General features: G+C 49.5%; 1 protein-coding gene across 2 annotated transcripts in view; it reads left to right on the top strand.

Annotated features, from left to right (window-relative positions):
* The window catches only part of PNPLA1 (patatin like domain 1, omega-hydroxyceramide transacylase), a 52140-nt gene extending 43288 nt beyond the window's left edge, over positions 1-8852 (top strand). For both annotated transcript variants that reach the window (XM_006148642.1, XM_027771881.1), the window contains 3 exons: positions 1693-2301; positions 6473-6551; positions 8723-8852. In XM_006148642.1, the coding sequence (XP_006148704.1) occupies positions 1693-2301; positions 6473-6551; positions 8723-8852 (818 nt within the window). The remainder of the gene's footprint in view (positions 1-1692; positions 2302-6472; positions 6552-8722) is intronic.
* Positions 8853-11446: the final 2594 nt, after the last annotated feature.

Genomic DNA, 11446 nt, shown 5'->3' with positions numbered 1-11446 from the left:
GCGGGCGCGCCCCCCCCCCAAAAAAAAAAAATCAAAAAAAAAAAAAAAAAAAAAAAAAAAAAAAAAAAAAAAAAAAAAAAAAAAGATAATCCTCTGGTGTGGTTGCTCTTTTGCAATCTCTACTGGTTACAGTGCTATGCTGGAAAAGTCCAGGTTATTTTAGGTTATAAGTTCTTTCATATATCTTCTCTAATCCTCTCTGCCAGGCAGAACTATTTATGGTGCCAGGCCATCTTTCCAAGAGCTTCTGCTGGCTTATTTGAGATCCACCTTAGTTCCATAGTTTCCTGATTGATCTTCAGATATGACATTTCAGTCAAAGCCCTGTCCAATAATGAGCATTTCCAATTTGTGATTCAGTGCAACAGGCATTATTGAACTTATGTAAATAATCCTTCTGCCACGAAATAAGAATACTCCCAAATATTTCCAATTCAAGAGGGACCAGGAAGGAAGAAAAGTTTATGCTTCCATTTAAAGAAACAAACAAGAAAATATTTTAACAAATTGCTGAACCTATCAACAACTCGGAAGAAAGTAAAATGCTTAAATTAGAAAACAAAGCATAGTAAAAAAAATCAGTAATGTTTTACTCAAAAGTCATAAAATTCTATTTCGCCAATTAAATCTTATATTCAAACTCTCTTCTGTTGAGTATGTAGTGTTACTGTGATCCAATCTTTCCGTTTAAAGAACGGAAGGTAACATTCAATGTTATTATTGATATTTCTTGTCCCTAGCATTAAGTTGGTCATTTTCTGGCTGCCTTTTGCTCTCTTATTTCTGTGTGTGTCTTTAGTTTTCCTGGCAGAGCACTCCTTTCAGAACTTTTTTTTTTTTTTTTGAGTGGGTTAGGGCACGTGCGCTCGCCAGACAGACAGAGACAGACAGAGAGACAGAACGTGAGAAATCATCCCCTGGGGGGATGGCCACTCCACAATCCCTTCTCCTCCATTCTCCTCTCGGGATCTTGGGCACGTACGCGCATGCACCCGGCGTGAGTTTAAGGCACCATGTCCAGGACTCGAACTGCGGTTGACTACATGGGAGTCCAGCGACATAGCCATTATGCCAACTGCTGGTCCCCCTTTCAGAACTTCTTGAAGAGTGAGTCTGCTCTTGGCAAATTCTTTCAGGTCTTGTTTATCTGAGAATGTTTTTATCCATTCTTTCCATATGAAGGATAATCTTGCTGGGTATAGTATTGTTGATTGAAACTGTTTTTCACTTAACACTTTGAATATATTTTCCCATTCTTTCTTTGCTCACATTGTTTCTGATGAGGGCTCACAGAGACAGAGAGGGCAGAGGGGGAAGTGGTCACACCACAATTCCTTCTCCTTTGAGATTTTGGGCACACAGAAACATGCACCCGGTATGTTTACCCAGCTAATGGGTCCAGGCCTCAAACTGTGCAGTTGGACATGTGGGATCCAGACCGTGAAGCCAGCCTGGTTAAACCTTTAGATTATTTGGTGAACCACACCTGCCTCTCCCACACAAGACTGTAAGCTCCAAGAGGCCAGGAACGGATATGTTCGCTGTTACTCACTATAAACTCAAGTATGTGAAGGCCATTAGAAAGTACCCACCCTGTTTATGAAAATGACCTGCGAACCCGTGTCTCATAGATGCCACGCTGATGCCAGTGGTCACTAATGCACCCGTGACCCGTGCTGTTGTTTCTCCTAGATGCTGCTTACCTTAATTCGCCCTCCAAGAGAGTGATTTTCCCCCGGGTAGAGGTTTACTGCCAGATAGAACTCGCCCTTGGCAACGAGTGCCCGGAGCGCGGCCCGCCATGCCTCCAGACACAGCCAGCACGTCCAGAAGAACCCCCACAACTTCACACGCAGACAGCTCCCACAGGGGATGGCAGAGGTGGCCATGGCCCACCCGTGTCCCCCGCTGTGCGGGCGCCCGAATCCACATGTGAGCGACCTGTGGAGCCCCCCGGGTCTTCCTCCGAGCAGTCACCTGCATTGCCTCTGGTCTCATCGCCGCCACACTGCCTGACTGACTTGCCACCTGGATCACTCCCAGCTGAGCGCTTGCCACCCAGTCCAGCGTCCTGCTTATCACTGCCCAGCGCACCGCCCAGGCTGTCTCCTGGGTCACCTCGACAGCAGGTACAACCATCGGGATCGTCACCCAGGTCCACACCCTCCCAAGCGTCCACAGCACCCAGACCCTCCCTGCGGCCTTCTGCTGCAGGAGCACCCAGCACATCGCCCCAAGGTTCTCCTTCAGCAACACCTACACAGCCACCTGGGCAGGAACTGGGCCCAGGACAGTCCCAAGGTATGGACCCTTCTGGCCTCTCATGACTGGAGCCCTGAGCTCAGCGTGCGTGACCACACAGTGGTGGGGACCCACTGCTTTGGAGGAGCGGGTTGAAGGTAGAAGTTCTTAGTGGGTCTGCTGTTATGAGAACAGCCCACCACAAGGGGGCGGTATAATCAACACGTGTTCTTTGGTGCAATGACTCACCACCTGGGAGCTAGTTAGAGAGGAAAATCTCCAGGCCCCATGCTGACCTACTAAAGCACCACCTCTGGGGTGGGGCCAGCTGTCTGCCTTTTTTAGAAGCCCTCCAGATGACTTTTGCCTGCTGGCCTTGGAGAATCTGTTGCAGAAGATTTTAACTGTGAGAGCCCTGCTGAGCAGTGCTACTCAGAGTGGTCTGCAGGCCACTGCAGCCCCCACACTGTTGCTAGCACCCGGTGAGATGAGTTCCGAGATGGGGAGTGAGCGTTAGGAACGCTTACAGCAATAAGCTATTGCCATGACATCCAGAGAGACAGAACGTGAGAAATCATCCCCTGGGGGGATGGCCACTCCACAATCCCTTCTCCTCCATTCTCCTCTCGGGATCTTGGGCACGTACGCGCATGCACCCGGCGTGAGTTTAAGGCACCATGTCCAGAGCTCGAACTGCGGTTGACTACATGGGAGTCCAGCGACATAGCCATTATGCCAACTGCTGGTCCCCCTTTCAGAACTTCTTGAAGAGTGAGTCTGCTCTTGGCAAATTCTTTCAGGTCTTGTTTATCTGAGAATGTTTTTATCCATTCTTTCCATATGAAGGATAATCTTGCTGGGTATAGTATTGTTGATTGAAACTGTTTTTCACTTAACACTTTGAATATATTTTCCCATTCTTTCTTTGCTCACATTGTTTCTGATGAGGGCTCACAGAGACAGAGAGGGCAGAGGGGGAAGTGGTCACACCACAATTCCTTCTCCTTTGAGATTTTGGGCACACAGAAACATGCACCCGGTATGTTTACCCAGCTAATGGGTCCAGGCCTCAAACTGTGCAGTTGGACATGTGGGATCCAGACCGTGAAGCCAGCCTGGTTAAACCTTTAGATTATTTGGTGAACCTCACCTGCCTCTCCCACACAAGACTGTAAGCTCCAAGAGGCCAGGAACGGATATGTTCGCTGTTACTCACTATAAACTCAAGTATGTGAAGGCCATTAGAAAGTACCCACCCTGTTTATGAAAATGACCTGCGAACCCGTGTCTCATAGATGCCACGCTGATGCCAGTGGTCACTAATGCACCCGTGACCCGTGCTGTTGTTTCTCCTAGATGCTGCTTACCTTAATTCGCCCTCCAAGAGAGTGATTTTCCCCCGGGTAGAGGTTTACTGCCAGATAGAACTCGCCCTTGGCAACGAGTGCCCGGAGCGCGGCCCGCCATGCCTCCAGACACAGCCAGCACGTCCAGAAGAACCCCCACAACTTCACACGCAGACAGCTCCCACAGGGGATGGCAGAGGTGGCCATGGCCCACCCGTGTCCCCCGCTGTGCGGGCGCCCGAATCCACATGTGAGCGACCTGTGGAGCCCCCCGGGTCTTCCTCCGAGCAGTCACCTGCATTGCCTCTGGTCTCATCGCCGCCACACTGCCTGACTGACTTGCCACCTGGATCACTCCCAGCTGAGCGCTTGCCACCCAGTCCAGCGTCCTGCTTATCACTGCCCAGCGCACCGCCCAGGCTGTCTCCTGGGTCACCTCGACAGCAGGTACAACCATCGGGATCGTCACCCAGGTCCACACCCTCCCAAGCGTCCACAGCACCCAGACCCTCCCTGCGGCCTTCTGCTGCAGGAGCACCCAGCACATCGCCCCAAGGTTCTCCTTCAGCAACACCTACACAGCCACCTGGGCAGGAACTGGGCCCAGGACAGTCCCAAGGTATGGACCCTTCTGGCCTCTCATGACTGGAGCCCTGAGCTCAGCGTGCGTGACCACACAGTGGTGGGGACCCACTGCTTTGGAGGAGCGGGTTGAAGGTAGAAGTTCTTAGTGGGTCTGCTGTTATGAGAACAGCCCACCACAAGGGGGCGGTATAATCAACACGTGTTCTTTGGTGCAATGACTCACCACCTGGGAGCTAGTTAGAGAGGAAAATCTCCAGGCCCCATGCTGACCTACTAAAGCACCACCTCTGGGGTGGGGCCAGCTGTCTGCCTTTTTTAGAAGCCCTCCAGATGACTTTTGCCTGCTGGCCTTGGAGAATCTGTTGCAGAAGATTTTAACTGTGAGAGCCCTGCTGAGCAGTGCTACTCAGAGTGGTCTGCAGGCCACTGCAGCCCCCACACTGTTGCTAGCACCCGGTGAGATGAGTTCCGAGATGGGGAGTGAGCGTTAGGAACGCTTACAGCAATAAGCTATTGCCATGACATCCCAGAGCCTGACCCTTGCCTACTAATTCCCTTGAATTATTCACAGTAATACTAATCTTTTATGGGTTGCAGAGAACTTAAAAAGAAAAAAAAAAACAAACAAAAACTGGTTCTTCACTATAGCGTAGTTTGAGGTGCATCACTATAGGGGTGCAAGGAGGAGGAGTTCTCCATTCCTCACTCTTGAGAACTCTCCTCTTCAGTAGTGGAGAAGACATTAATACTAACCTCAAAAATACAAGCATTAGGCACTATCTATCTAACAAAGACAGACCGTTGGATAGTCAGTGGGCATCAGACCCCTTATTTCCTTGGAAATGAAGTCTTGGCAGTGACAGGTGGGATAAAAGAAATGGGGTCGGATTTTGACGTTCGTGGTTTTGGGATTGGGTGGAGTGGAAAAAAAGTGGATTTCAGATTTTGCTTATTCAAGCGGGTCAGGTGCAGACTAGGAGACTGCAAGGGACTTTCAGGATGAGGGGGACACGGTGTGACCGTCGTGGGTGGTCTGGTCCTCACCAAAGCCAGGTAGGGGAGTCCTCGTGTCCATCAGCCAAACTTCCATGGGTAGTATGGAGACCGCACAGATCAGCAAGACTTCCTTTTGGGGGACCTACTCCAAATCAAGGGTGACTCCCCGTTTCTCAGGAATAAGTTTCTTTTGATTCTTCTAACCACAGTGAGTCAAAGACATCAGGATATTAGGAATAGAAAAATTGGCCAGAGTACTTTGCACGCCCCCTTGTTTCCCGGTAAATGGAATGCATTTGTTTTATATTACATCGGTGCCTAAAGATGAATGTCTTCAGGGATCTGGGCAACCCTGGGCCCTGACTTGGCCTTTCTCACTCCCACTGGGGATGGACAGAGGGTACTGATAGCCCAGTGGTTTCAACAGGGAGTGGTTTTTACCCCCAGGAGACAGTTAGCCATGTCTGTGGACATGTTTGGTGTGGCTAGAGGCCCCAGAGACTGCTCATCTCTTACAAGGCAAAAGACAGACCTCTCCCCACCACCAAGAATTACCTGACCCTTAATGTCAACCGTAGCGAAGCTGAGACAGCCGGCTACAGTCTACAGCTGAGCCTCAACCGGCACCCCAGGGCATCTCTGGGGTCTGGCAGAGCAGAGCTGCCAGGGTTTGGTGGTGTCAGTCATTGACCGATGGCCGGTGGTATTGCAGCTCAGGGCAATTGCAGGAAGCCCTAAGAAAATGAGTACACAAAGGGGCAAATCTCACTGCAAGTAGATTTGAGAGAGCTGGGGACATCCGGCAGGTCCCTAACAGAACTGCAGGCAGGAGAATCTAAATAGATTTTCTATTCAACTCTCTGTACATATGTTATGTAATGACATAGTAATCTTCATGTATTGCATATCCCCCCATGCTCATTGAAAACATGTAAAACACTTAAGAACGATGGTCATAAAATACTAATATTTCCTATTCCAAGAAAAAGCATTACATAAGGCATGTGACAGAAAGTTCAAGCCCCTCAAGGGGATTTTTCCTGAAAACTTTCCCTAAGCTGCTGTTTTCTATGAGGAAATGGATTCTAATGTCACATGGAGGCCTGCCTCAGCCCCTCTCCAGAGCTGCTGTGGGTCTCCATCAAATCCAACAGCAGAATTCTGGCCCTAAAGAGGTGAATTGAAGAACAGGAGACTAATTCGCTGTTTTTAAACACTTCTGCTTACTACTGTTATTTCAAAAATGACTGCGTGCATCCTGGCCCATCTCATTCATGCCTGCTCTGTTTTACTCTCGGCCATAGCTGCCCTGGTCTCTTCAAATCCAAAAGGCACCACCCCTCTGGTTAATGTGAAGAAAACCATCAGCAGGTCGTATGTGACGTAAGTTTCTCCTTCAATGGGAAAGTGTCCTTTCCTCTGGTCAGGGGACGGGGGCTCAGCTGAGGGTTATTTTCCACCTCTGTAGCTGCGCTAGGAACACGGGGCTCCTTATCCAGTCCACCCCTTTACACCTCTCAGCCCCTCCCCAAGCCCTTCTCTGTCTCTAAGGGAGGGGGCTGTACGGAGAAGGCACCTGTTCATGTTCTTCTCTTCTCTCCTGTGCACACTGAGATGCACCTTCTCTGAGTGCAGTGGGAGAGGGTCCCTGCCCCCCGTATTGCTCTGTGATGCCACAGTCCCAGAGGCTGACAGCATCCTGCAGCCTAGCCTTAGGGAGCTCCGGCCTGGAATGAGTCGAGGGACTCTACTGAAGGCCTCCATTACCTTTGGTAATTACCTTCTATTGCCTGGGAAGAGTCTAATATTCCTATGTTGTAGATTATCCCCCAAAATGTTTTTCATAATGCACATCCATTGTGTAACATACACTCCATTATGCTCTTTGTGGTCATTATGAGAGGGCCTGAGGATCTGTGATGTTCTTTTTTTTTTTTTAATAATTATTTTATTTTTATTCATTCATTCATTTATTTTTTAATTTAACCAGAGAGAGACAGAGGTTAAGAGTGAGAGAGAGAAGAAGTCAAAAAGCAAGCCACCAGATTCAGGACTTGAACCTTGGTCAGCCATGTGAGAGTGTCCAGCACCTTAACCACCATGTCACCTGCTGGTCCCTAGGATCTGTGATTTTCTGACGGTCCCTGGGGACTACATTACCCAGGCTCCCTTGCTGGCTGGATGCCAGCTGAGTTAGCCAGAGGGATTCACCAGCAAGAGATCAGAGGGTGGGTCAAGGGCATTTCTCCACCTTCCCACAAGCCCATCCCTCTGCCCGGGCAGCTCTGGCAGTGGCTGGGTTTCTCCATGGCCACAGCTGCAGTATCGGAGAGCAGGGCCTAAGTGATGTTCTCGCTCCATGTCATGTCAGACTCACAAAGTTTACCAGCTTCCCACTTCAAGTGTAATTTTAACTATAAAAATTTTCTTTTCTTGTTTCGCTATAGGGCACATGTGCTTGCCAGCGACAGAGAGGGAAAGTGAAAACACACACACACATGCACGCATGCGCACACACACCCACACACACACACCCAGGGAGGATGGTCCTGCTGCAATCCCTTCTCCTCTATTCTCTTCTCAGGATTTTGGACACACACGCACACACGCCCAGTGTGATTTTCAAGTCGGCGGGCCCGGGACTTGAATCACACAGACAGCATGTGGGACCCAGCGCCTTAATTTCCACACCACCTGCTGGCCCTCTAAAAGCTTTTGTCAGAGTTAGTATGAATTGAGTAATTTGGAGCTAAGGCGTGAATTGTGCATTGTGTTCATGTGACCTAATCTCTTCGCACTGACGCATGCCTGTATAAAAGCGTGACTTTGATGGACTAGTTGGCATGATTTCCCTTACATAAATCTTCACGGGTCTCAAAAAGAAATAAGTTTTCTGGGGAACTCTGAACTCAGCCAGAGTGAAAGCCACAACACTGGTGTATTTACCTCCGACCGGAGCAAGGCCCGACACTGGAGGGCCCAGGGCAGATCAGTGACAGACCAGGCCGACCTCGGTGGCACAGGTGTGGGTAGCGTGCTGAGCTGCAGCTCTAGACGCCACAGGGCTGCGATGGGCCTGGGCCTCTGCTTGCCCTGGAGTAGATACCTGGATGCCCAAGATCCCGTGAGCTGGGGGCCTGGAGGAAGGGGATCGTGGTACAGTGGGACTGTCGAGAGGGCCCCGCTCTCTCTCTTTCTCACTCTCTCATGTGCACACACTCTCTGTCATGAATAAAATAAATAAGCAACAATAATCTACTTTAGAGACCAGTAGCTGGCATAGCAGTTATGTCCCTGGACTCCCACGTAGCCAACCACAATTCGAGTCCCGGACCCAGTGGCTTGAAACTCACACTGGGCATGTGTGTGTGTGTGTGTGTGTGTGTGTATCCAAGGTCCTGGGAGGAGAATAGAGGAGAAGGGATTGCTATGTGGCCATCCCCCCAGGGGGCGATTTCTCACTTTCTGTCTCTTTCTCCAGCGAGTTCACACACCCTCAGGCAAAAACCTCTAAAAAAATTAATAATAATAAGCCACTTTATCTGTTTGCCTAGGGAGAGCCCACCTGAAGACTCACACTGGGTGAATAAGGTATTCAAGAAGAACAAACAAAAGACAAGTGGCACCAGAAAAGGCTTCTCCGGACATCCCCGATCCAAACAACCCAGCAGCAAACTACAGTGAGCCTGACTAATGTTTCCGAAATCCGCAGGGACGAGCGAGTTTGCAAACAGTCTGCCGGGAGATTCCAGAGTAGTGGGGAGTCCGTGAGAATGAGGGTGGTGGGAGCTTGGGGTCTGGAGAGAAAATCCCTGCTCTGCCACCATTTCACTTTGTCATCAAGCGCTAGGACACAGTGGGCTATACAGCCCCCAGAGTTTAACTAGCTTTGGGACACACTCTACCCAAAAAGTAGCTAGGGGCCCGCAGGTGGCATGGTGGTTAAAGTGCTGGCCCATCACAATTCAAGTCCCAGACCTGGCAGCTTGAAAATCGTGCTGGACGTGTGTGCAGGGGTGCCCAAGGTCCTGAGACGAGCATGGAGGAGAAAAGAGTGCAGTGCGGGCACCCTCCTGAGGGGATGATCTCTCTCTGTCTCTCTCTGTCTCTGTCTCTCTCTCCTTCCCTCCCTCCAGTGAGTGCATGCACCCTATGACAAAAACCTGAAAAAACAAACAAAAACAAAACCCACCAAACTAGGCATGTGGGTCCCTACATGATCACCCGCATGTTCCGGTCCAGACTGTTGCCGCCATATAGCTAAGAGTCCTAACAACGTCAGCCTGATTTTCATACCTTTTTTACTATTGGGTCATCAAAAAAGTCATGGTGCATTTTTGCATAGAAAAAAATACATCATGACTTTTCCGACGACCCAGTATATTATGTTGTCATTTACTTAATTAATCTATATTTATTGAGCACTTAACTAAATGCCAAGCACTCTCCTAAGCCCTCGGGATATCAAAAATGAATTAAACTTGGGTACCAGTTAGCGTAATGGCTGTGTCGCTGGACTCCCACGTAGTCGACTGCAGTTCACGTCCCGGGCCCGGTGGCTTAAAACTCACACCGGGCATGTGTGCGTGCGTGCCCAAGATCCCGAGAGGAGAATGGAGGAGAAGGGATTGCGGTGTGGCCATCCCCCCTGAGGGGGACGTGATTTCTCACTTTCTGTCTCTCTGGCGAGCGCACGCGCCCTATAGCAAAAACCTCTCCAAAAAAAAAAAAAGGAAGAGAAGAAAAATGAATTAAACTTGACTCTCAACTTTCAATAGATTGTCCCAAATAGAACTTTAGACCACAGACCAGAATAAAACCTACTATGAATTCTTTACTGAACTTGAACCCCATCTAAATAAAATTTTCATTTTTTTTAACTGAATCACACCATTTTATGAAAGATAAATATATACACACACAAGCATATTCACAAATTCAAATTGTCAGCCTGGCATGTCAGGGAGTATCTATAATTATTTCGTTGTATTATTAAAGTACTCGCCGAACGGAACAGACCCGCATGCTCTTTAATTTATCTCAAGCCTTTATTAGTCAGAAAAATTCTAAATAATTGCCTTTTCTTTTTTAGAGAGATTTTTACTGTAAGACACATGCGCTTGCCAGAGAGAAAGAAAGCGAGAAATCACCCACCGGTGGGGATGGCCACACCGCAATCCCTTCTCCTCCATTCTTCTCTCAGGATTTTGGACACACACGCACATGTGCCTGGCATGAGTTTTAAGTCATCAGGTCCAGGACTTGAACCGTGGTTGACTACGTGGGAGTCCAGCAACATAGCCATTATGCCAACTGCTGGTCCCAAAGTTCTAAACCATTCTAAACAATATCTTCTGATGTCCCCCCTGGGGGTCCTTGGATATGCACCAGCATTTACCAGATGGACATGGGCAGAGTCTCACGTGGCAGCCAAAAGCCCATGGCAAGTCTTGGTGGGGGTGGGAAGTTGTAGGGTGGGGAGGAGATTCTCGGAGATGCTGCAGGAACTGGGGGAACCTTTCTGAATTGAAGGATGGGCAGGGAGGATGCAGGACCCAGAAGGCACCTGGAGGTCCCTGGGGTCACGGGATTAGCATCCCCTCAGATTGCTCTTGCTATTCCTTAGACTTTGGCCCCAAGGCCTCCCTGACCTTTGAAGGTTTGAGCTCTGCCTGGCATGAGTTTTAAGTCATCAGGTCCAGGACTTGAACCGTGGTTGACTACGTGGGAGTCCAGCAACATAGCCATTATGCCAACTGCTGGTCCCAAAGTTCTAAACCATTCTAAACAATATCTTCTGATGTCCCCCCTGGGGGTCCTTGGATATGCACCAGCATTTACCAGATGGACATGGGCAGAGTCTCACGTGGCAGCCAAAAGCCCATGGCAAGTCTTGGTGGGGGTGGGAAGTTGTAGGGTGGGGAGGAGATTCTCGGAGATGCTGCAGGAACTGGGGGAACCTTTCTGAATTGAAGGATGGGCAGGGAGGATGCAGGACCCAGAAGGCACCTGGAGGTCCCTGGGGTCACGGGATTAGCATCCCCTCAGATTGCTCTTGCTATTCCTTAGACTTTGGCCCCAAGGCCTCCCTGACCTTTGAAGGTTTGAGCTCAGGGGTCAAGTTTGTTCATAGGAACTTAGGCAGGTCTGCTGTGGGCATGGGAACCCTTCCTGGGGCCACTAGCACCACGTGGGAGCCAGGCCAGGCTTGAGGCTCTAGATTCCAGGGCCAGTTTTACTCCCCCTACAGCAGAGCAGTGGGAACTGCAATTCAGCAG

Source organism: Tupaia chinensis, unplaced genomic scaffold, assembly GCF_000334495.1.
Source record: "Tupaia chinensis unplaced genomic scaffold, TupChi_1.0 Scaffold000238_1, whole genome shotgun sequence".
Taxonomy (NCBI): domain Eukaryota; kingdom Metazoa; phylum Chordata; class Mammalia; order Scandentia; family Tupaiidae; genus Tupaia; species Tupaia belangeri.
Note: the sequence above shows the minus strand (reverse complement) of the source record. Positions and strands in the feature narration are given on the sequence as shown.